Here is a 27,500-nt window from a genome sequence, read left to right as displayed (position 1 = left end):
GTCTCCACCTGTAGGCCTACGCTACACAACACTTCCTTCAACTCCACACACAGACTCTAAACATCACCATTTTGACCCACATGCAAAATACACTTAACACTAGCACTTCCACCTAGAAGCATAGAGTCTGAATACCATCACATCAATTCTCACATACACTCTAAATACCACAACGTGCACCCACACACGTACACTTAACACCACCACTTCCATCAAGCATCACCAACCCCACATATCCTCTAATCTCCACAGAGCCCCATGACACACACTAACCATTCACAATGACCTGCTCTGTGCATTATAGCATAAAACACAGATATGTAGAACGTCTGTATATATAAAGGTAAGTGCATTGCCATAGAAACTCCATCATAATTGTGAGATTCTTGTGAAGTTCTCTTGCACAGTTTTCAGTTGCAGTTTAGAGTTGCAAACACCTGTTCACTATTCAGGCAGAACGGTACATTCTCCATCAGCATGTCCATGTTGGCCCTATATGGACTATATGAGTTTTATTTGGGCATCATGCTTTTTTAAACATATAACCTAGTTTTTATATGACCCTATTACAAAAGAGAGATTCATATAGTGAATCATTCTGTGTGACAGCTTGTGTAAAAGAATAGAATACCTTGAACTTGCCCATGTACACAAACATAAAGGGAGTGCATAGCCCGCATGCTACTGATCCTAGGTCAGTTTTAATGATGGCTAAATGTTCAGCATGTCAAAATGTCGTCCAGCATCTGATCTGTTGAGTCATACATAAGTAATCAATCAATTCCACACTTGCCTCTACTCGCTTCCTTGTCCTAGCCTCTAGGAATGATCTCCCGCCTTAATTTACAGATGTTGCAAGTAGGACTGGTTTGTGTGAACCGTTTACTTTCATGATAACTTGTCACCTTTCCATGAAACATGCCAGTTTGAATGTTAAATAGGCCAATCACATTCGAGGAAGGGTTCTTGGGGTGGGGGGTGGGGGGGGGGGGGGTACTGTTGTTCTTCTGGCAACAAGAAGAATCCCTGCTCCACTTAACCAGTCATAATACGGCCAGAGTTCATGTTCATTTTTCATTCCATCCGTAGTCATGATTTTAATTCTTTGGACCAATCAGAAGATATCATCTTTGAGTCTTTGAGAAGATAGTCAAAGCAAGACATGGAGTGCTAATTTGTCAGATTTCCAGTGTCTCCTTAAATGGTAGAACACAAAAAGAGGAGATTTGAGAGATTTGTATGATAACTGTGAGCTTGGTGCCCACCCTGGCTCCATCCTTAGGCCTTATGTGGGGCCAGTGAAAGACAGCTCATATCTGTGAGACCTGAAGACCCCAACAGGCTAACACACCTGGAGCCTATATGGAGCCAATGGAGAAATCTTTCTGGGCCCCAACTGAGTTGACCAAAAGGGACCCAAATACCAGCCCATTTCAAACCAATGTGGGGTCCCCATAGACATACTGACTGGGGTTTAGTTTCATTCAACGGAGAGAACATAAGAAAATTTCCTCCCAATCTAGTTCCTCTTATGGACATGTGCAGCTGGCTCACAGGACCCAACAGAGCTGAAATGTTTGCGCTTAGCATTTCCGGGCTGGCCCAGAATGAGATTGTCTGCAGCTCTAGTAAGCTCTGAGGGCTGGCAGTGACTCCGGGATGAGCCTGCCGGGGCTCTGAACACCCGTAGCTGTCGCACTCTGGGGGTGAAAAACACGTGCACAGTTTTACACACCGCACAGCACACCTTACACACGGTCTCCAAGGAAACGGAGTGACTGCTGTGCAGTGGTCTTCTGAAGCGATGTGATCTGGGTCAAACCGAAGCGCCCTGCCCAGTTTTATTTATGTCAGTTTGACTGGTCACATTTTCAGAAATAGTAGTAGAATTTCGAATGAGCGTAGGTCTATAACATATATGAGTATATAACGTATACAGGTTTATAACATATAGCTACAAGGTGGGCCAGACTAATATACGGTATACAATTTTAACAAGGCCGTATGCCTTAAGTATTTTAAAACCTGCATGTAACTATGGTGGAATACATTATTAAACAATTGAATAAGTGAGTCACACCATGTTTTCCATGGAGTGGTCCACCATGTGGCCCTCCATGGCGGGGCAAGCTTCCAGTCGCAACTTCACTTTGTCACAGGCCTTCTTACACGTTTGGGGGAACTGTGCGGAGTTCCTCCGTTATTGCTGCCGAAGCTTTGCCATGTCTATGTCGGTAGACCTTGTCCTTGAGATATCCCCATAACCAAAAATCGAGTGGGGCAAAATCGGGTGATCTGGGGAGCCACTCAGCTGGACCGCGTCTGCTGTGTACAACCGCACACAATCCACCTTCTCTTCTAGACTTAATCGCTGCAACGCCATCTTGATATGGACGAGCCTCATGTTTCGCTGCACTTTTAAAGATTGTATATATGAGTCTGGTCCACCCTGTATAATAGCTAGATAATAGAAATGGATTGAAAATTCTGGGCTGAATTATAGCATCGGCACTAACAGACGGTGGTGATGAAGGAAAGGTGAATTCGCAGTAATCTTCAGCTCCACTGCGCGTGTATAATTGAAGTCTGGTGGTTTATTTGATATCACATGGTGCTTTTTGAAAGATGTGTATAGCTTGTGCTTATATAAGGAATATTTTATTGGGAATGTCTGTATGACAAGACCAGCATTAAAAAAAACGTTTTTGAAAAACAACAACGCAAAAAGCATGAACACTAGAAAGCGGGTTTAGCCAGTAATCAGATGTTAACTCGGAGTTTAATATTGCTACTGCTACAAATGACATATGTGACACTAACCTGCTTACAGCACATGGTGTAAGGCTAACCTGTTTTACTGGCCCCCAAAATAAAGGAAGATAGTCATCAGACCAACCTAATCTGCAGTGCGAACATACCTTACAATATTCTTAGAGGACTCGATAATCATATATGAAATTATCAAGTGTGATTAGACTTCGTATTGATATTTTGATAGCTGGCTACATAGTTTCAGTCTAATCTTTTGAACGTTTTTCACCTGTGCGTTTCACGGGATAGACTACATAGTCCTGGATTCGCTTTCTATTTACCTGTAAATTGTATACATTCTGCTGTTTAAGATTTTTTATTTGTTTTTATATGACTTGATATGATATGAGCTAAAAGAACAGTGTGCTCTGTTCTTTTAGCTGTGGTATGTCGGTATATTTAAAAAGTAGGCCATTCAACTCAGCATGTTTTCCTGGCCATTGAAGTAATCAATATCTCGACAGAACTGCACTTATTTTAACTAGATTTATACAAACATGTGGCTTGGCCATTTTTAACATTATGAATCTTTTATGACTTGGAGCCTGCCTTGACCCACATTCATATTACGCTTTCAGTATTAAATATACTGTGTGTGAATAAAAGTTTTTCTTTAACACGAGGGAATGGAAGGCTCCTGAGACGAGAGCAGCATGAACAGCAATGTTTACTTTTATTATTACAATTAATCGCGCTCTTAGAGTTACAGATTAATACATACACGCAGCAGGGACAACAAGAACGGACAAGGACACAAGACGTAAACAAGACACATGTGCAACACAGCGTTGACAAGACGTGGGACAGGTTATACGAATAGCACACACACACATGCACGCGCGCACACCCCCCCCCCCCCACACACACACAAACACACACACACACACACACACACACACACACACACACACACACACACACACACACACACACACACACACACACACACACACACGCCCGTAGGGAGGAGTCAGGGGCAAGATTTTTTTCCAATTCAAGACATTTCACAATATACTTGCTATCACTACTAATGACAGTTATAATGACAGTTATAAACACAATATTAATAACAATAACAGCCATCAATAGCCTAACAGTAAAAGCCTGTAATATTCTACATTGCCTGATGCTACATACAAGGCATGTCGTCTTATAAATAACGTGCCCTCACATTTGATTATGAATCCCATTTGATGCAATTACCTCTGCCTGCAGCCACTTAACACACCACATCCTGACCCTGGTCTGGCCCACTGCAGGACAGAGCCAGGATCCAGACAGAAACACAAGCCACAACACGAGATGTTTTTGTGGCGTGTGTGGTACCACCAACCTGTCGCCCCACAGTGATGCAGGCTGCACCAAACTAATAGTGAGACAGAAAGGCAGAAGAGATTTTTCATTACAGTAATGAAATAAAAATAAAAAAAATAAAAAACTTCTCCAGTTTGTTTAATGTGATGAATATTTCTAACATGACTAATAATATATATATTTTTTTATATTCTGACTTTCATACACGTACAACTTTGGACACATGTAGGTCTTATACTATGTAGGCTATTGCACATCCTACCATGCATTTTGTGTTGTAGATGGCGTATGACTAAATTTTTTTTTTTACTAAAAGTTTGTGTGGACCTTTTGCAAATTTCTAACCTTGTCTTTATAAAGTGGTTAATGGGGTTTAAGATGGGTTATTTTCTTGTCCAGCCTGGTCTTTTAAAGCTCGTTTACATGCAGCTATAAAGAGGCAAGAAAGACACTTAATTAAACTTGAGGTTCTAACGTCCTGCGCTTTATCGTTTGGTTTAGAAATATGGTCAGGACAACTATGAGAGAAATTCTCAGTAAGTACACGTTTAACATGTGCATGTTCTTTGCCGTCAACGATGTTTAATTGTCCTAGTTGTTTGTTGTTATTATAAAGGCTATGTTAAAATATAAATAATCACAATTATGCCAAATGTAAAGGCCAGACACATGCGAAATAGATGTTTTATTGTTGAATATTGATTTAATCTGAGATTTTCAATGATTAAATATCATTTAGAACATCTGCATCTGTTTTTTTACTCGGCTATTGACATCTTTCTGAAAAGGCACCTGCTGTTCCTTTGCTAACGTTGATGTGTTACATTTCAAAGTATGTTACACCTGCAAACGTTATTTTAAAATCTATTAGTATTAAGATGCTCTACAGCTTACGCTTTGAGCCCATGTTGAAGCAGGGCTCAACTGATGATGGCTTTCGACGTTAACCGAGACCGTGTTGGGTCTCCTCACACTTGACTTCCATCGCTGAAATTCTAACCGGCTGAGCTGTAAGGTTTTCCACCCTTCAGCTCGGTACCACTACCTGAGTAGAGGCTGTTATGGCCGCCGGTGCTGCCCAGAGGGGTGGGCTGGCCCCACAGCAGGAACTCAGGTAACCGGAGACCTCGTCGCCTCCGCCAGCCTGCTTGGCACTCGCGTGTGCAAAATGCAAGTTAGGTGAGCTTGATAAACGTTTGGAGTGGACATTTAACGAACATATGCACATCGATTCACTTCCTAGACAGTTTTCGGTGGAAATATTGATGTTGGTTATTTTTCGAGCTTCGAAAACTTCTCCAGGTGATTTTTTGAAGTTGTCCAATTGAAGCGAGTGGCTTAGCCTACTTGTATAGCCTATTAGATTTTGTGATATATAACATATCGATTTAAATCAAACGCACGACTTCCGCCTTTGAATCCTTTTTTACCTGATCATTGGAAACGATATAGTGGTAATTCGGCACATCACTTCAGGTAAGCATGAGTTCATTAATTCGTGGTTCATCAAAGTTGGTTGTAACATGTTTAGTTTATAGGGCGGTTGGCTTACAACATTTTTGCATTTTTGAGTCTGGTGGACGAACCAGTGTTTATATGAGTGTGCGTATATGTTCATTTAGCCATTCCGTCAGTTTATTTTGCGCCAGTTGTTTAAAACAATAGCTGCTCTCACTAAACTGTAATTATATATCGATTTGCATGGGGGTGAAGCGCAAACAAACAACTTTTAGTAATAAATACGTAATATGAGAGCAGCGTCTTGGCATAGAAACCGTTAAAACGTTGCAGCAAACGACTTTTAGTTATGAAAATGGTTATAGGTCACCGAACCTGCAGCTCATCAAACTGCGCTACAGTCGTATAGTTTTCCAACGCTACAACTCTTTACTTTCTCAAAGATTCAGAAACAAACCCGTTTCCTGCCTCACTATAGCTGATTTCCAGAAAGTCATTCAAGGCTGCAAGGGTGTGGGTGCACAACACTGCGCATTCCAGGGGTCACTGTTCACACTTGCACACTGCTGAGTCAGCCAAAGGTTAGTCACAACCTGTGCACTCTTCCTGTGTGTGCATCACTGTACCGGGGTGTCTTTGCTCTGTTTTGCATTAGACTGATGACGGTGCACTTTAGTAGCAGGAGTGAATAGTTCCTATAGAACATATGCACATGTTCAAACACACAGCAGTATGCTATGTTATGCAAGTAAAAATCTTGATTTGTAGACATCCTGCCTGAAAAACACACCCAGAAAAACCTACATGTAAGAGGGCTCGTCAGAGGACACTATTTGTTCCATTATATTATTGCAGAAGTGATTCATATTATTAGATTATTACAGAAATTATTTAGATTACAGAAATTATTCATATCAATATTACTACATTATTACAGAAACTCAAAATGACCTAGTGGGCTTGTAAATAGAGAAGGTTAATGTGCTTTAGGAAAAGTCCTTATCACTACAGTTACTTTGGCTGCTTTCATACTCTGACTCATTCTCTCTCTCTCTCTCTCACACACACACACACACACACACACACACACACACACACACACACACACACACACACACACACACACACACACACACACACACACACACACACAGACACACACACACACACCTCACTTGTGCATACACATGCCTCCACTCACACAACAATGAAATCCAGCTCAGAGTTGACAACTGAGCCACTGCATCAATGAGACATGAACAGAAGTAAAGTGCACCAGTGCAACAAAAAAATAGCTAAAATTATTGCAGGTGGGAAATATCTTGTAAAATAAAGAGTGTGGGTACACCTGCACTGCTACTGTGTTCCGGTGATTCAGACCAGCACTTAGTGGCTTGCTAGAACTTGCTGGATCAGTGTAGCAGTACATTCTGGTATAAGAGAATAATGGAGCCTGTTTCCCTAAAGAGGGAAGAAGACTTCACGACCACTGAATCAGCCAGCAAGGGACCTAACAAGCAGTGTGGAGGGAGCGTGGCTAACACTAACGATCCTCAGGGCACAAAACTGATGCCAGTATGTTTGATTAACTGGCTTATCTCTCAGAAAGCTAGACTGATGTTTGTTCTGTGTGTATGTTTGTTCTGTGTATGGGTGTTTGTGTGTGTTTATGGAGAGGGAGAGAGAGAGAGAGAAGAGAGAGAGAGAGAGGAAGGCCCTTCAGACGAATGGCTGGAGTTTTCAGGAGCAGGATCCTGTGATAAACTTCCCCTATGATAAACGTCATCTGTAGAATAAGCCAAATATATTTAACTGTATGATTAAGGGCAGCTTATGTTTTGAAACATTTGCTAGATTTGTGCAGTAAGTGGAGATAAGGGCTGGTTTACAGAAGAGCATACAGCACAAACCTTGCTCAGAAGGAAACTACCACTACTGCGTTTGGTATGGTGTGTGGTGTTTTTTACCTTTTGTTTTGTGTGTGTATATATATATATATATATATATATATATATATATATATATATATATATATATATATATATATATATATATATATATATATATATATATATATTTACCACTTCAAACCATGTCACTAGGAGCTGTCGGTCAGACTGACTGTTTCTTTTGGAGATGTCCAGAGTGACTTGTGACATTAACGTCTTCTCTGTACTTAACGTAATCCCACCCTTATCCTAGCTAACGTTCAACAGATCCTCCCTATGTAAACACAACCTCAGTCTGAGATTGATGAGGCCTGAACCACAGCAACACACTGTTTGGTCCTCTACAGAGTGGCTGCAGATATCCACAGCTTCTATGTAGTTGTCTGAGACCAACTGTGGCTTCATTCTGGAGAACCTTTGCTAATGTTTCTGGAATCAGGTGTACCAGGTCTGTATGAATCAGGTGTACCAGGTCTGTATGATGGCATCTGAAGCTCTTTGCATAATAGAGTCAGGATGCGTTTCTAAGGGCAGCTGTTAGTGGTGTCCCCTCAGCTGAGGCGACGTCAAGGGCATTCTTGACAAACACGAGCACTAAACATGAGAAACTTTATCCACCAAAACACAGCAAGGACTCCCAGCTCTGCCAAAAGCCACACAGGTGAGATGTTGTCTCCTAGTATAGTTTTTTCCCATCTCAGACAGATAACACACCTGGATTAAAACATTTTTTAAAAGCCTCATATCTCAGGAGGGTAGATGCATCCTCTAAAAGTGCAGAATTCCACTTTACACACGGAATTTTCTTTCCCCTCTCTTGTCTTTTTCCTGGTGCAGATTGTCTTTAGGGACCCAGAGGGAGTGAACCATTCTCACCTCTTCACTTCCTATTTTTTCAATTTAATTTCCTATGTCATTTACCTCAATAGAGCAGAAAAGGAAGAATTTGAAACGAAAAATAAAAAGCCGTTTGGACCGCAGGGCTACATTGTTTACTTACTACAATATTTACCATATTTTGTAACGGTTGCTGCATTCACTAATATGCGTTGCTGGGGGTAGCATGTGGTCCGTTGGTTCTCTGTGGGTTCTCTGTGGGTTCTCTGTGGGTTGGTGTCCGCACTGACGTCAGTGCTGCAAGACGAGCTTGTAGAGGCACCTGACACACATTCCTCCAGAACCAGTTGAAATCAATAGTCCCACATTGCCACGGTGACAAGTTGTCGCACGCACAGCACAGTGACGGCACATCTGAAGCATATGCCACTGCAGTGGGAAGGAAGATCTGGAAAGTTCTACCATACCATGAGTATCATACCATGAGTATCATTCCATGAGTATCATACCATGAGTATCATTCCATGAGTGGAGCGTTGCACTGTGGGAGGGGTCGGTGAAACTGCATTCTAAATCCTCGAATGTTGATGTAGCTCGGAGCGCTCCTGCATGTTCCCTGAAAGTTCTGTACAAGTATGAGGATTTGCTCTGGTATGATGCACACTGCTCCTATGAAGTATACGGCTGGAAGAACATTACTGATAGTACACAATTAGAAAATAGCACATAGTTGGAAAAGAGTTGAGCAGATTCTCATTCAGCCCAGTTATCCTGAACATTGAATGGCACTCCTATCATTAGCCATTTCAGCAGCCCAGAGAACCTGCATCCACTTCCTATATAAGAACTCTATCAGCTATACGGATCATTTATTACCTATGAGAGATATGTTAGCTACGGGTACTGGCCCCACAGTAATTAATATGTCAGTATTAATGTTATTGCTTATGGGAGCTCAGGCTCGTTCTTGTGGGTGTGAGTAGTGTCCGGTTCAGTGACCCGTGTTCAATGGCAGTGTGGCCCGTTAGGAGGGACGCCTGCTCTGTGTTTTTGGAGCTGACGCAAGTGAGGAACGCAAGCCGTGACGGTACAGCCTTCGTGCTTACAGTCGGAATGCCACGTATCCAGGCATCTGTATCCAGGCTTGTCAGAGCACATATCTCCATCACAACACATACCTCAGCGCTTGTTTGCTTTGATCTCTTCCTCCTGCTCTTCTGTTTGCCTCTCTGTCTTTCCCATTTTAGGAACCCTGACTGTTCAGCCTGACGGGCAATAAAGAAATACCTGTATGTGTGTGTAGAAGTCATTCACACACATGCACACACAACGGATGGTTAACTGTAGTAATTGTGTTGAATCGTGTGAATGCCTTACTGTGGTACAATATACTTACAGCTGAGTGTCGGTTTTCCCACACAGAGTGAGTGTGCAGTAATGGTCACACTCAGGCTGTAATATTGGAGGCATCACCTGATACGCGGTGTGTCTTTTCTGAAGGAGCGCAGGTTTCACAGTAACAGCAGAACAGGACAAGATCCCAACTGGCCTCAAGTGGCTTCTTCAAGCTGACCTGGAAAATGTTAGATATTGTTATAATTTATGTAAGTCACAGAAGCCAGTAGTCCTGGCTGCATGAAAGAGGAGACAGAACAGTACATGTCAGTTCTGGGCTGGATTTTGCAATAGCCTGCAATAGCTTGTTCTCTTGGGCTGTAAGAATGTGTGTATGCATGTGAGTGTTGTTTAGAAAGACAGAAATATCAAATAGATGTTTATATTTGTATGATCTTCTGGTTGAGCCTCAACCTAAGTAACACGGCTCCTCCAAAACCAGGCCAGTAGTGGTAGCAATGACTTTCCAATTTGGAGTTTATGCAACTGTGTAATCTAATCTACCACATCATCATTAATTCAGAACCTGCATCTGTTTAGTCCTGATGAGAGAGACACAACCCAGACACACAGAGCCAGTCACCTCCCTCCGCCTCTCTCTCTCTCTCTCTCTCTCTCTCTCTCTCTCTCTCTCTCTCTCTCTCTCTTGGAGATCTATCTATCTATCTATCTATCTATCTATCTATCTATCTATCTATCTATCTATCTATCTATCTATCTGTCTGTCTGTCTGTCCAACTATCTGCTCGTGCTCTGATGCTCTGATGTAGGTATTGTCATTTAGCTGGCCTCCATTACCATGACACATGTCTTGTGTAGCCTGCTGTACTCAGTATGTCTCCTACATGCTTTCAGACTGTTACAGCACATAAAAAGTCACATGAGAAAAAAATGAATCATTGTTAAAGGTTAAAGATCATGTTGGACAGACTGAAAGTGCAGCCCAACCTTGACTTTCGTTGGTGTAACTTTCGCAAATTTCATTAGCAGTGAGTTTGCCATCAATTATTCAATTAGAAGATTTTTTTCCAGCATGCTGCAGAAAACCTCCAATGACATGTTAAGTTTAGTAAGTCATGAATGCATAAAATGTAACAGTAATAATATGCCATTTGTCTGCTAATTCTGCTTTCTGCTTTATTATTACAGTTTTTCTCAGTCGATGTGGTTCATATCTCACATCATGGTTTATATTGGCATCACAACTAGTGCATTTCTCAAAACAGTGCAAACAGCAAAACTCAATGAAATACCTGCAAAAGCACACACTTCACTCAAAATTCTTTGTTTTTGCCTCAAAAGCAAATATTAAGGTCAGTCAATTTGTCAGTGCCATCAGAATATCTAGTCTGTGGGCCATCACCTATGAATAAGGCAGTCAAAATACTTAGTCATGTTGTCAGTGCAACTATAAGTCACAGTCAGTGTAGACTGTATATTCTGATGGAAACTAGCTAAGCTTTTAATTTCAAGAACGCTGCACATTCTGTGGTATACCAAATACATGTTACACACATACAAACTTACATGGAACACAAAGTTACACATGACTGTATGTGGGAGACTGCTAGCAAAAAATTGGACTGGAATCAAATTTGTACAGCAAGATTGTTTGACTGTATTGTTCGCACTGCAGTTTGTTGACAAAAACAAATCTGATTGAAATTCAGAAAAGACTGACAACTGACTGGAAAATTAGAAACTTATTCTACACATTCAAAACAACCTGAGCACATACAGCCTCCTCTTGTTGTGTGAAAATGGAACCTCTGCTACCACTATGAGCTAATCTTGATATCCTATATGGTATAAGAATGCAAAAATGCAAAACAAAAAATTTAATAACATCAGAATTTGTCAATGCAGCATTACAGCAGAGAGCACATTTATGAATTACACTACATACATGTTTTCTCTATGAAATGTTTGAACGACTGAAGACACAATTGTTCTTCCAATATTCAGCTGCACACAGCGACCAGCTTCAGCCATTGTAAGACCATGACTTACACGTACAACATGGTCCACAATTGTTGCCCTTATTTCACTGTTTTGTCCCCTCAGCCTTACACCACACAGTCTTACCCCTCTACACCACAGTCTTACCCCTCTACACCACACAGTCTTACCCCTCTACACCACACAGTCTTACCCCTCTACACCACAGTCTTACCCCTCTACACCACACAGTCTTACCCCTCTACACCACAGTCTTATCCCTCTACACCACACAGTCTTACCCCTCTACACCACACAGTCTTACCCCTCTACACCACAGTCTTACCCCTCTACACCACACAGTCTTACCCCTCTACACCATATAGTCTTACTCCTGTACACCACACAGTCTTACCCCTCTACACCACAGTCTTACTTCTCCTATTGGCTGTTCACCCTATACATGGCCTTGTCTTTCCATTATGAGACTTTGTGATACTGCAGTGTTTAGCATCTATAAATGTTTGCCAATTACAGTAAAGGTTCATGAGATGCACCTCTGACCTGTGGTTGAGACCATTGGGTGATCTAAACCTTCACCAATTCCCTTTCTTACTGTAACTGAATGTTCACTTGCAAACAATTTAATCAAATTAGGATCAATTATCAAAATGTAACAAAAAAATAAACTAAAAAAATAAATGTATAATGATGCCTTAGAGATTATGACAACATGTTCAGCACTTTTGCATATAATGACCTAGGCGATGACCTAAAGACTAAATGTTTTGGAGGGTAAGACAATTAAACAGACAATCTGTACAACACATTTTGATAAACATGTCATAAGCAACTGATAATGTAAAAAACAACAGACAACTTATGCAATTATGATGTGCACAAGTGACAAGGAGATTTGGAGATTGAATGAACAGTTTTGAGAATTTCAGTTCTGATCTGAGAAATGAACCAAATCGACTGAGAAAAACTGTAAAAGTTCAGTTTTGTAAAAGGTGTCAGTGCAGACTCCACACCGTTTGGGTATGCCATGATTTTTGTGTTAAATATTGTCATTATTAATAGTATTAAGAGTTATGATCTGGAGATGATATTTGTTTTTTTTCCAGTTTGTCCACATTTCGTTTGCTTTCATCCATGATAGCATCTATGAGTGGGGATAGAGAACCATTTCTTAATCCCTTCCAAGGTTTTCCCTTGTTCAAAATGAGCTGGAGGTGGCACCATCAGTATCACACATGTGCACCATGTCTTCAACTAGCTAAAGCAAACACTTTTGACAAGCAACATATGCCTGCTTTCGGAGTTCTTTATAGTTGATGAAAATGATAATTATCACATTACAGAATGTTAGTTAAACATAATTAAACTGTCCTGTTCAACATTAGACTCCATTAGACTTGAAAAGTGCTGGGTACAAGAATGCAGATTAGGTGTTACATTCCGTTCAGCTTCCCCTAAAGGGAATTCTTGGTCCCTGTAAAAAACAAGTCAAGTCCTCAGATAGCCGCGTTCATTGAGAGGAAATTAGTGCTGAGATGAAAGGCTCATGAAAGGTGTGTTTGTTTAAGTCTGTTGCTTAAACTATGCGTTTACAATATTTTCCTATCTGTTTTAATTAAAAGTATGTTATTTAATTTCACAAAATGAGTGTTGGGCCACATTTATTATCTCACATTGCATGACAATATAAGCACAAACATCTGGTTTTGTAATTAGGAGCATAATACATTTAGAAGTATTAGTTCCATTAAACCACGACAGTACTATCATTGTCTACCCTCCAAGCAGTTTGAGGCCTCAGGAATGAATACAAAAAACCCAATGCTTGTTGGAAATTTTTTTCCACACCCTTCAGAGTGTTTTCCACAACCTTCAAGAGTGTTTTGCGCAGCCTTCAAAGTTTTGTCGAGAGCTGAAGGCAGCATGAACTTTGACGCAAGCGGCTACCTCACAATCTATGCAGGAATACTCCGACAGCTTAGCATAGCAGAGGAACTGAGAAATGGTAAGACTTATAGGAACTTTTTACTGTCCTGTCAACTTGCTGTAACCCGAAACTAATTTAGGCGGGAAAGCATTTAAAAGATGAGCCCAGATGACTGCATACCTAAGAGTTTTTTCAAACCCTCAATTAGCTTCACTGTCATCTTGCTGCTTTTTGAGAAAACCTGCTGCTACAAAATATGCAAGCCTGGTGTTCTAGACACTCATTATATGGGCAAAGGTTATGGGATGAAGAGAGAATTATGGGGTGAGTGTTCTGGAGTGAACTGGTTCTGAAGAGGGTTATGGGGTGAGTGTTCTGGAGTGAACTGGTTTTGAAGAGAGTGTTATGGGATGAGTGTTCTGGAGTGAACTGGTTCTGAAGAGAGTGTTATGGGGTGAGTGTTCTGGAGTGAACTGGTTCGGAAGAGGGTTATGGGGTGAGTGTTCTGGAGAGAACTGAGTGAACTGGTCCTGAAGAGACTGGGAACTGGACCAGCAGACTGCGGCACAGGTTCCCAGTGTACCAAACCTGCACCTCTTAAAGCTCTTGTCCTCTTGGGGATACTGAACATCTTGGGCCAAAACCCTAACTGATAATTAGGAAGGACCTGTTGAATGTTAGCTAGGTTCAGGGCTAAATTGCAGTCACCAACATGAGATACTTTGATTAATGAGTAAACAGCAAAATAATAAAACACATTTAATCTTATGTGAAAAGTATTCCAAACTCTTGCACTTTACAGCAAAAAATCCATCTGATTAGCATTTTCTTAAACTACAGTAAATGAATCTGTAGGCTTAATCTGTTCGATAGATGATGTTTGATTGTAATTACTGGTCAAATTTTCAACATCAAACCAATAATGCTAAATGTAAAGTTGTCATTATCAGCAAATAATGTTATGTTTAGTCCATTGGCTGGCACCCTACATACACAATTTGTGTTCTGTTTTATGTAGTGCCCCAGCTGTAAATTTGAGTCAGGTAAAATTGCCATGATGGACTGCACTACTGGGGGTTAGTGGAGCGCACTAGTTTGGGTTAGTGGAATTGGGGCTACTACTGGGGCTTCTACTACTGCCAGGGGGTATTGGAGCACGCCATTGGGGCTTGGTATCAGAGGTTAGTTACTTGTGGTGTTGGCCTTGGTGGATTGTGTAATATGGGGCTAGTGGAGTGCACTGCTGTGAGTTAGTAGGGGAGAGCAAACAATATATATCTTTCCACAAAGGATCCAGGACTCTACCGTGCTTTGGCCTTCTCTGCCTTTCCTCTTCCTCAGGAATATCCACCCACAGCACTGACAGACTGGTGCCTCTCTCTGCTCTTTCCGTCATGGTTTCTAGCCATTGGCATCAGGCCTAAAACTCAAGACAGGATGTGAAGGCAGTGGGCCAAGATGTTGACAATAATGCTGTTTATTCAAATGCGTTCAGGTGAATCCTCACCTCATAAGAGCGTGCAAGCCAACACGCGTACCAACTCTTCCTGTTGTTATCTCCCATGTCCTCTTTGCTGAAGTGAGTGTGCGTTAAAGGTACACGAGCAGGATGTTACACCCTCTAGTAAAACATTTATGAAGAAGTTTGGGAAGCTTGTCTGATCCAGCTGTTTTTAACTTCTTGAACTTACCAAGCCGTTTATGGCGAGTTATGTGCCAGTGTATAAAAGGTCATAATAAACAGCCTGTAAAGAGCTCAGCATGAGGACTTGGTATGGAGCTGGTGTGCATATGCTTGTGTGAGAGAGCACCTTTGTGTGTGTTTGTGTGCGTTTGTGTGTGTTTGTGTGTGTGTGTGTGTGTGTGTGTGTGTGTGTGTGTGTGTGGGAGGGGGGTGGGGTTCTGACTAAGGCACCAGGAAGGGTTGTGCAGTAGTTTGGGTGATTTTGGAGGCATCTATACCTGACTGAACAGAGCCTGCATTATGTGGATCCTGTGAAGCTGCACTCTGAGAAACTCTTGACAGAGAAGCATTGATCCACCTGCACTCCCCTCCAGCTCCCCAAACAACACAGACCCCAGGAGAACCGCCGTGAGAGGGCTTGGGTGCAGTGGGCCCATGCTGCCCAGACCCAGACTGCTGGGAGGGCAGAGGTCTGATTCTGCCCAGCTCAGTGTCAGACCGATGGAGGGGCAGAGGTCTGATCCAGTCCAGCTCAGAGCTTACCGGGCCCGGCTAAGCCAATGGGCAGGAGGCAGACAGGGCAGTAATGTGGAGTTGCACTGTACTGGTGGTGAGGTTGGAATGTGAGAGTGGATTCAGTGGGATGGAGTCATGTTTAAAACGCAGCTCCTCCTGCTCCCATACGCAAGATGCCTACATTCCTCAGACCAACATAGCTCCAGTGTGTGAGAGTTGGGCACTTCCTTACAAACCAATTGCTGTTTGTGACTGATGCACACACACACACACACACACACACACACACATACACTTGATGTCATTTTTTCTTGCAGCTTCTTGTGTGTTGTCAATTGTGTGTATCTGTCACCACTAGTGTTTCAATAAACATTATGAATTCTCATCATACCTCCCACATTAACACCAACTGTGTGACCACAGTAGTGTGAGATTAAGATCGTACACACACACACACACACACACACACACACACACACACACACACACACACACACGCACACACAGAGAGGAGCATATGAGTGGAGAAACGCAGAACAGAAACATTGAAATCTGTGTTCAAGAACACAGTGAAAGTAACAAAATATAGAACAGCCTCCAGCCTGGTTCACCTGTTCCAGTGTGAGAGAGTCGTTCACGAGCCCTCAGGCCTGCTGGGATTGTGTGTGTGTGTGTGTGTGTGTGTGTGTGTGTGTGTGTGTGTGTGTGTGTGTGTGTGTGTGTGTGTGTGTGTGTGTGTGTGTGTGTGTGCAGACACACCCAGTGTGACACTATTTAGCACATGCTGTCAGTGAGTAGCACAGTGGAAGGGGACATGGCAGTGATGAGGCTTGTGGGGTCTTCACGTCTGACCTCTTCTGACCTCCACGCCAGCAATGGCCTTCTGCTCCCACCAGGAAGATGGATGTTTAATACTTTAATTACATACTGGCTGCATAGTTGCATACTGCCTGATTTAGACCTCAGTCTGAACCACAAATGGCAGCAGTGTGTTCAGTTCATTTGGTTTCTATCACAGAATATGCAGAGACCGCTGCAAATGTCTCCTAGGCCAAGAGAGCACTAGCGTGTAATATCTGCTGGTGAAACACAGTTTACAACATAGGGCAGAAATTCAGCAATTATGCATAAAAATGTAATTTACATAGAGTTTACAGTACAAGGTGTCCCTGGGAGAAGTTTGCGGTTAGGCTTAACAGATCTCCCCCTCACCACCGAACCTCCGATCCATCTCATCAGCTCGCCTGGTGTCACAAAAGCAACGGAGTGTGATAGATAAGGCCTGGAGCAGTACAGTGAGACTGTGCTCCAATCAGTTTTCAATCAGTGTTAATGTCACGGTGCGCTGAGCAAGCAGCCGGAGGGACACACCCACTGACACACATGCGCACACATGCACACACACACACACACACACACACACACACACACACACCCACTGACACACGCACGCACACACCCACACACACACACACCCCATGACACACACACGCATGCACGCACATACACACACACACACTGACACACACACGCACACACACACACACACCCACTGACACACACGCGCACACATGCACACACACGCACACACACACACACACACACTGACACACGCACGCACACACACACACACACCCACTGTCACACGCACACACACACACACACCCCATGACACACACACGCATGCACGCACATACACACACACACACTGACACACACACGCACACACACACACACACCCACTGACACACACACACCCACTGTCACACGCACGCACACACACACACACACCCCATGACACACACACGCATGCACGCACACACACACACTGACACACACACGCATGCACGCACACACACACCCACCCACTGACACACACACTCACACACACACACCCACTGACAAACACACGTGCGTACACACACACACCCACTGACACACACACACACACACCCCATGACACACACACGCATGCACGCACACACACACACTGACACACACACACACACACACACTGCACCTGTCCCACTTCTTCCAATCACCTGAGTGCTAATCACAAGCTCCTGTGCTGGGTTTGTTCCTCCTCTATTTAAGACCACAGGTGCTCTGCATTTCTTATCCATCCACCAGCATCACCGCGGTGAGAGGTACACGCCTGCACACACACCTGCACTTCTCTGCCAGTACAGTAGTACAGTCCACAGTACAGTAGAACAGTACAGTAGTACAGTCCATCTCGGAGTTAAGCCTCCAAATGTTTAAACAGCAAAGTAAAGTATAAACCCACAGATAACGTTAGGTACTGCTAGGGTACTGGGGTGTTAGGGTACTGGGGTGCTAGGGTACTGGGGTGTTAGGGTACTGGGCTGCTAGGGTACTGGGCTGCTAGGGTATTGGGGTGTTAGGGTACTGGGGTACTGGGCTGCAAGGGTACTGGGGTGTTAGGGTACTGGGGTGCTAGGGTACTGGGGTGCTAGGGTACTGGGGTGTTAGGGTACTGGGGTGTTAGGGTACTGGGGTGCTAGGGTACTGGGGTGTTAGGGTACTGGGTGCTAGGGTACTGGGTGCTAGGGTACTGGGGTGCTAGGGTACTGGGTGCTAGGGTACTGGGTGTTAGGGTACTGGGGTGCTAGGGTGCAGTGCAGCTGAAGGAGGCTCCTGCAGCCAGGCGGAGAGAGAGTATTCTGGTCTGGTGACCCACAGTGTGCCGTCATGGCAACTGCATGTGGAGACATATGGGGCATCTTGACAATGTGAGTGTGTGTGTGTGTGCATGTGTGTTCAGTTTCCCCCACTGCTCGACACTCTTAACATGATGTGATCTTACTATGGTCTCTCTGTGTCAGTCACACAGTGCTTCACAGTAGTAGTCGGAGATGGGATATATTTGGCTTCCTGAAGATTACACTCTATGCCATGTGATAGCACATTTGCCATTAGCATGTGCTTTAGTTACCTTAGCAACAGCCCAGTCAGCCAGCCTGGTGCCTGATGGACGCCATGACCCGAGTGGGAGAGAGCAGTGTTTTATTTCCTCCTATTGCTGAGTGTCTCGGAGTGTCTCTCTTTTTATTTCTCTATCTGTTTCTCTGTCTGTATCACCTTCTGTCTCTCTCTCTCTCCCTCCCTGTCTATCTCTCTCTCTCTCTCCCTCCCTGTCTCTCTCTCTCTCTCTCTCTCTCTCTCCCCTCTGTTCTCTGCCGGGTTTCACGGCACTCTGTAATTAGCCTGCACAGTTCTGTTGGGACCTCCACAGTAACAGTCATCAAAGCCTCATTGTTTACTCCTCTGTGCACACGTTAACTCCCTTATTTACCCCTGTGTTCTGTTGTTTACTCCTCTTTGCTGGCTGCTACCCCCCTATTTACCGGTGTTCTGTTATTTACCCTGCTATTTACCCCAGTGTTCTGTTATTTACCCTGCTATTTACCCCTGTGTTCTGTTATTTACCCTGCTATTTACCCCTGTGTTCTGTTATTTACCCTGCTATTTACCCCTGTGTTCTGTTATTTACTCTGCTGTTTACTCCCATCAGGCTTAAGAACTCCTAGTAAAACCCTCAGTGTTGGCAGCACACGGTGTGGAGCAGGAGACTTAACGCAACCTCCCTATCACTCGACAGGTGATGAACCCTGGGTCTGAACCCTGGGGTCTGAACCCTGGGGTCTGAACCTTGGGGTCTGAACCATGGGCTCTGAACCCTGGGCTCTGAACCCTGGGCTCTGAGCAAGATACCTAAGCCTAAGAGCTAACTGGAGGGGTTTAGACTTGAGTTATCATTCGGCGTAGCTAAAGAACACGTTTCTAAATGCTTCCAACAGAGAGATACATACAGACCTGTCGTTTCAGACGAGAACTTCATCCAAGACTCTGTGTGTGTGTGTATGTGTGTGTGTGTGCTACATGAATTCTCACAATAAAGGCCTACGCTCTGTTCTGGATGACACATATCACATGAACAGAGGCACTGATTCAGGACGGGTCATCTCACCTTTGCTCTCTCTCTCTCTCTCTCTCTCTCTCTCTCACTCTCTCTTGCTCGCTCACTCTTGATATCTCTATCTGTGTGTGTGAGTTGGGAGGGTGCAGTTGCTTCACTCTGAGGGTCAAATCAGCACTAGTGCTGTGTTTTCTGGGTTTATCTAAAGATAAACTTTGGATGTAAAATGCAGAGTGGGTTGACAGCAAAGGGTTGACAGGAGATTAGGGTCTACACGGAATTATCCAGACTCGTACATGCGATCATGAATATTTATGATATGATAAGTGTGTACGTGCGTCTTCACCCTGTGGGCTCGTCCACCCGTGGCCTTGTGACCGGACCAACAGCCATGCTAGAGAAAGAGAAGAGAGAGAGAGAGAGAGAGAGAGAGAGAGAGAGAGAGAGAGAGAGAGAGAGAGAGAGAGAGAGTGCGCATGCACACACACACATTTGAAAGACCCTCACATCTAGTGCAACTCACAATTTTCATGTTGCAGAGGTAGAAGAAGGTAGTAAAGCATGAAGACTGGAGTGGTATAAACACCCAGTGCCCCCACCACCACACGCACACACCAACAAAACATACTGGAATGACCTACTGTATGTTCATGCTGTATGCTGTTGTCATCATAACTCATTTAGCCACATGTGGTCAGCTAGACATGAACAAACATGGAACCACCAGTTGAGTGCTGACTCTTCTGGTCATGGACTGCTGTAGCATCACTGGGTTTCAAGATAGTGAACTGCCTATAAAGCAAATCAAATCTCTGGACGGCTGCAGCAATTTGGCCTCTTAAATGGCTGGCTGGTCCGCTTTAAGTGGTGTGCATCTGCGGTTTGGATTACACTTCATAATCATCACAGCTAATCTAATCCTGTACAAATGTCGAGAGCGGGTCAGCTGGGGCTGTGGCTTAATTAAATGCTCATTAATCTACGCAGGTTTATGAAGATTAGAAACTGCCAGTGGAAAGTGTAGCTCTAGAGGCTCCAGTGAATCTGATTAAAACGTCTTCACTGATGATTGGATTAAGGATGTTTCATTAACAAGTATCTTCATTAAGAGGATTGGTATGGATTCAAACTGGCTTTGTTTTGCAGGTTCAAAATGGATGAGACAGAAAAATACCAGCAGAGGGTGCGGGCTATAGCGGTGTGTACACACACACACACACACACACACACACACACACACACACACACATACACACACACAGGTGTGGAAAGTGCTGTGAGCTACATTCAGTGGGAAAGCATATGAATTGTGTAAAGAACGTAATGAAGCCCCCCCCAGTGTAACGGAACACTTGTCAGGCCAGTCTGACTGCTGCACACTGTCCCCTTTTAATTCCAGCACAAGCTCTCTACTCACCCCCTTTAATCCCCTTCTCCTCTCATACAGTACTCACCCCCTCTAATCCCGTCCTCCTCTCATACAGTACTCACCCCCTCTAATCCTCTTCTCCTCTCATACAGTACTCACCCCCTCTAATCCCGTCCTCCTCTCATACAGTACTCACCCCCTCTAATCCCGTCCTCCTCTCATACAGTACACACCCCCTCTAATCCTCTTCTCCTCTCATACAGTACTCACCCCCTCTAATCCCCTCCTCCTCTCATACAGTACTCACCCCTCTAATCCCCTTCTCCTCTCATACAGTACTCACCCCCTCTAATCCTCTTCTCCTCTCATACAGTACTCACCCCCTCTAATCCCCTCCTCCTCTCATACAGTACTCACCCTCTCTAATCCCCTTCTCCTCTCATACAGTACTCACCCCCTCTAATCCCCTCCTCCTCTCATACAGTACTCACCCCTCTAATCCCCTTCTCCTCTCATACAGTACTCACCCCCTCTAATCCTCTTCTCCTCTCATACAGTACTCACCCCCTCTAATCCCGTCCTCCTCTCATACAGTACTCACCCCCTCTAATCCCCTTCTCCTCTCATACAGTACTCACCCTCTCTAATCCCCTTCTCCTCTCATACAGTACTCACCCCCTCTAATCCCCTCCTCCTCTCATACAGTACTCACCCCTCTAATCCCCTTCTCCTCTCATACAGTACTCACCCCCTCTAATCCTCTTCTCCTCTCATACAGTACTCACCCCCTCTAATCCCGTCCTCCTCTCATACAGTACTCACCCCCTCTAATCCCGTCCTCCTCTCATACAGTACACACCCCCTCTAATCCTCTTCTCCTCTCATACAGTACTCACCCCCTCTAATCCCCTCCTCCTCTCATACAGTACTCACCCCTCTAATCCCCTTCTCCTCTCATACAGTACTCACCCCCTCTAATCCTCTTCTCCTCTCATACAGTACTCACCCCCTCTAATCCCCTCCTCCTCTCATACAGTACTCACCCTCTCTAATCCCCTTCTCCTCTCATACAGTACTCACCCCCTCTAATCCCCTCCTCCTCTCATACAGTACTCACCCCTCTAATCCCCTTCTCCTCTCATACAGTACTCACCCCCTCTAATCCTCTTCTCCTCTCATACAGTACTCACCCCCTCTAATCCCGTCCTCCTCTCATACAGTACTCACCCCCTCTAATCCCCTTCTCCTCTCATACAGTACTCACCCTCTCTAATCCCCTTCTCCTCTCATACAGTACTCACCCCCTCTAATCCCCTCCTCCTCTCATACAGTACTCACCCCTCTAATCCCCTTCTCCTCTCATACAGTACTCACCCCCTCTAATCCTCTTCTCCTCTCATACAGTACTCACCCCCTCTAATCCCGTCCTCCTCTCATACAGTACTCACCCCCTCTAATCCTCTTTTCCTCTCATACAGTACTCACCCCCTCTAATCCTCTTCTCCTCTCATACAGTACTCAACCCCTCTAATCCCCTTCTCCTCTCATACTCTCATACAGTACTCACCCCCTCTAATCCTCTTCTCCTCTCATACAGTACTCAACCCCTCTAATCCTCTTCTCCTCTCATACAGTACTCACCCCCTCTAATCCTCTTCTCCTCTCATACAGTACTCACCCCCTCTAATCCTCTTCTCCTCTCATACAGTACTCAACCCCTCTAATCCCCTTCTCCTCTCATACAGTACTCACCCCCTCTAATCCTCTTCTCCTCTCATACAGTACTCACCCCCTCTAATCCCCTCCTCCTCTCATACAGTACTCACCCCTCTAATCCCCTTCTCCTCTCATACAGTACTCACCCCCTCTAATCCTCTTCTCCTCTCATACAGTACTCACCCCCTCTAATCCCCTCCTCCTCTCATACAGTACTCACCCCCTCTAATCCTCTTCTCCTCTCATACAGTACTCACCCCCTCTAATCCCCTCCTCCTCTCATACAGTACTCAACCACTCTAATCCCCTTCTCCTCTCATACAGTACTCAACCTCTCTAATCCCCTCCTCCTCTCATACAGTACTCACCCCCTCTAATCCTCTTCTCCTCTCATACAGTACTCACCCCCTCTAATCCTCTTCTCCTCTCATACAGTACTCAACCTCTCTAATCCCCTCCTCCTCTCATACAGTACACACCCCCTCTAATCCCCTTCTCCTCTCATACAGTACTCAACCCCTCTAATCCCCTTCTCCTCTCATACTCTCATACAGTACTCACCCCCTCTAATCCTCTTCTCCTCTCATACAGTACTCGCCCCCTCTAATCCCCTCCTCCTCTCATACAGTACTCACCCCCTCTAATCCCCTCCTCCTCTCATACAGTACTCACCCCCTCTAATCCTCTTCTCCTCTCATACAGTACTCACCCCCTCTAATCCCCTCCTCCTCTCATACAGTACTCAACCACTCTAATCCCCTTCTCCTCTCATACAGTACTCAACCTCTCTAATCCCCTCCTCCTCTCATACAGTACTCACCCCCTCTAATCCTCTTCTCCTCTCATACAGTACTCACCCCCTCTAATCCTCTTCTCCTCTCATACAGTACTCACCCTCTCTAATCCCCTTCTCCTCTCATACAGTACTCACCCCCTCTAATCCCCTCCTCCTCTCATACAGTACTCACCCCTCTAATCCCCTTCTCCTCTCATACAGTACTCACCCCCTCTAATCCTCTTCTCCTCTCATACAGTACTCACCCCCTCTAATCCCGTCCTCCTCTCATACAGTACTCACCCCCTCTAATCCTCTTTTCCTCTCATACAGTACTCACCCCCTCTAATCCTCTTCTCCTCTCATACAGTACTCAACCCCTCTAATCCCCTTCTCCTCTCATACTCTCATACAGTACTCACCCCCTCTAATCCTCTTCTCCTCTCATACAGTACTCAACCCCTCTAATCCCCTTCTCCTCTCATACAGTACTCACCCCCTCTAATCCTCTTCTCCTCTCATACAGTACTCACCCCCTCTAATCCTCTTCTCCTCTCATACAGTACTCAACCCCTCTAATCCCCTTCTCCTCTCATACAGTACTCACCCCCTCTAATCCTCTTCTCCTCTCATACAGTACTCACCCCCTCTAATCCCCTCCTCCTCTCATACAGTACTCACCCCTCTAATCCCCTTCTCCTCTCATACAGTACTCACCCCCTCTAATCCTCTTCTCCTCTCATACAGTACTCACCCCCTCTAATCCCCTCCTTCTCTCATACAGTACTCACCCCCTCTAATCCTCTTCTCCTCTCATACAGTACTCACCCCCTCTAATCCCCTCCTCCTCTCATACAGTACTCAACCACTCTAATCCCCTTCTCCTCTCATACAGTACTCAACCTCTCTAATCCCCTCCTCCTCTCATACAGTACTCACCCCCTCTAATCCTCTTCTCCTCTCATACAGTACTCACCCCCTCTAATCCTCTTCTCCTCTCATACAGTACTCACCCCCTCTAATCCCGTCCTCCTCTCATACAGTACACACCCCCTCTAATCCCCTTCTCCTCTCATACAGTACTCAACCCCTCTAATCCCCTTCTCCTCTCATACTCTCATACAGTACTCACCCCCTCTAATCCTCTTCTCCTCTCATACAGTACTCACCCCCTCTAATCCCCTCCTCCTCTCATACAGTACTCACCCCCTCTAATCCCCTCCTCCTCTCATACAGTACTCACCCCCTCTAATCCTCTTCTCCTCTCATACAGTACTCACCCCCTCTAATCCCCTCCTCCTCTCATACAGTACTCAACCACTCTAATCCCCTTCTCCTCTCATACAGTACTCAACCTCTCTAATCCCCTCCTCCTCTCATACAGTACTCACCCCCTCTAATCCTCTTCTCCTCTCATACAGTACTCACCCCCTCTAATCCTCTTCTCCTCTCATACAGTACTCACCCCCTCTAATCCCGTCCTCCTCTCATACAGTACACACCCCCTCTAATCCTCTTCTCCTCTCATACAGTACTCACCCCCTCTAATCCCGTCCTCCTCTCATACAGTACTCACCCCCTCTAATCCTCTTCTCCTCTCATACAGTACTCACCCCCTCTAATCCCCTCCTCTCATACAGTACTCACCCCCTCTAATCCCCTCCTCTCATACAGTACTCAACCCCTCTAATCCCCTCCTCCTCTCATACAGTACTCACCCCCTCTAATCCCCTCCTCCTCTCATACAGTACTCACCCCCTCTAATCCTCTTCTCCTCTCATACAGTACTCACCCCCTCTAATCCCCTCCTCCTCTCATACAGTACTCAACCACTCTAATCCCCTTCTCCTCTCATACAGTACTCAACCTCTCTAATCCCCTCCTCCTCTCATAGAGTACTCACCCCCTCTAATCCTCTTCTCCTCTCATACAGTACTCACCCCCTCTAATCCTCTTCTCCTCTCATACAGTACTCACCCTCTCTAATCCCCTTCTCCTCTCATACAGTACTCACCCCCTCTAATCCCCTCCTCCTCTCATACAGTACTCACCCCTCTAATCCCCTTCTCCTCTCATACAGTACTCACCCCCTCTAATCCTCTTCTCCTCTCATACAGTACTCACCCCCTCTAATCCCGTCCTCCTCTCATACAGTACTCACCCCCTCTAATCCTCTTTTCCTCTCATACAGTACTCACCCCCTCTAATCCTCTTCTCCTCTCATACAGTACTCAACCCCTCTAATCCCCTTCTCCTCTCATACTCTCATACAGTACTCACCCCCTCTAATCCTCTTCTCCTCTCATACAGTACTCAACCCCTCTAATCCCCTTCTCCTCTCATACAGTACTCACCCCCTCTAATCCTCTTCTCCTCTCATACAGTACTCACCCCCTCTAATCCTCTTCTCCTCTCATACAGTACTCAACCCCTCTAATCCCCTTCTCCTCTCATACAGTACTCACCCCCTCTAATCCTCTTCTCCTCTCATACAGTACTCACCCCCTCTAATCCCCTCCTCCTCTCATACAGTACTCACCCCTCTAATCCCCTTCTCCTCTCATACAGTACTCACCCCCTCTAATCCTCTTCTCCTCTCATACAGTACTCACCCCCTCTAATCCCCTCCTCCTCTCATACAGTACTCACCCCCTCTAATCCTCTTCTCCTCTCATACAGTACTCACCCCCTCTAATCCCCTCCTCCTCTCATACAGTACTCAACCACTCTAATCCCCTTCTCCTCTCATACAGTACTCAACCTCTCTAATCCCCTCCTCCTCTCATACAGTACTCACCCCCTCTAATCCTCTTCTCCTCTCATACAGTACTCACCCCCTCTAATCCTCTTCTCCTCTCATACAGTACTCACCCCCTCTAATCCCGTCCTCCTCTCATACAGTACACACCCCCTCTAATCCCCTTCTCCTCTCATACAGTACTCAACCCCTCTAATCCCCTTCTCCTCTCATACTCTCATACAGTACTCACCCCCTCTAATCCTCTTCTCCTCTCATACAGTACTCACCCCCTCTAATCCCCTCCTCCTCTCATACAGTACTCACCCCCTCTAATCCCCTCCTCCTCTCATACAGTACTCACCCCCTCTAATCCTCTTCTCCTCTCATACAGTACTCACCCCCTCTAATCCCCTCCTCCTCTCATACAGTACTCAACCACTCTAATCCCCTTCTCCTCTCATACAGTACTCAACCTCTCTAATCCCCTCCTCCTCTCATACAGTACTCACCCCCTCTAATCCTCTTCTCCTCTCATACAGTACTCACCCCCTCTAATCCTCTTCTCCTCTCATACAGTACTCACCCCCTCTAATCCCGTCCTCCTCTCATACAGTACACACCCCCTCTAATCCTCTTCTCCTCTCATACAGTACTCACCCCCTCTAATCCCGTCCTCCTCTCATACAGTACTCACCCCCTCTAATCCTCTTCTCCTCTCATACAGTACTCACCCCCTCTAATCCCCTCCTCTCATACAGTACTCACCCCCTCTAATCCCCTCCTCTCATACAGTACTCAACCCCTCTAATCCCCTCCTCCTCTCATACAGTACTCACCCCCTCTAATCCCCTCCTCCTCTCATACAGTACTCACCCCCTCTAATCCTCTTCTCCTCTCATACAGTACTCACCCCCTCTAATCCCCTCCTCCTCTCATACAGTACTCAACCACTCTAATCCCCTTCTCCTCTCATACAGTACTCAACCTCTCTAATCCCCTCCTCCTCTCATACAGTACTCACCCCCTCTAATCCTCTTCTCCTCTCATACAGTACTCACCCCCTCTAATCCCCTCCTCCTCTCATACAGTACTCACCCTCTCTAATCCCCT

At 45.0% G+C, this 27,500-nt stretch overlaps 1 protein-coding gene across 4 annotated transcripts in view; it reads left to right on the top strand.

Annotated features, from left to right (window-relative positions):
* The first annotated feature begins 5,148 nt into the window (after window positions 1-5,148).
* Window positions 5,149-27,500, top strand: part of palm3 (paralemmin 3) — a 37,679-nt gene continuing 15,327 nt past the window's right edge. Inside the window, exons 1-3 of one of the 4 annotated variants that reach the window (XM_077015343.1) lie at window positions 5,252-5,601; window positions 6,027-6,164; window positions 20,937-20,988. In XM_077015343.1, coding sequence (XP_076871458.1) covers window positions 20,944-20,988 — 45 coding nt within the window. In that variant the 5' untranslated portion in view covers window positions 5,252-5,601; window positions 6,027-6,164; window positions 20,937-20,943. The other 3 variants (XM_077015341.1, XM_077015342.1, XM_077015344.1) reach the window with 3 other exon arrangements.

Source organism: Brachyhypopomus gauderio, chromosome 8 (assembly GCF_052324685.1).
Source record: "Brachyhypopomus gauderio isolate BG-103 chromosome 8, BGAUD_0.2, whole genome shotgun sequence".
Classification (NCBI taxonomy): domain Eukaryota; kingdom Metazoa; phylum Chordata; class Actinopteri; order Gymnotiformes; family Hypopomidae; genus Brachyhypopomus; species Brachyhypopomus gauderio.
This window is presented reverse-complemented; position numbering and strand designations above follow the sequence as displayed.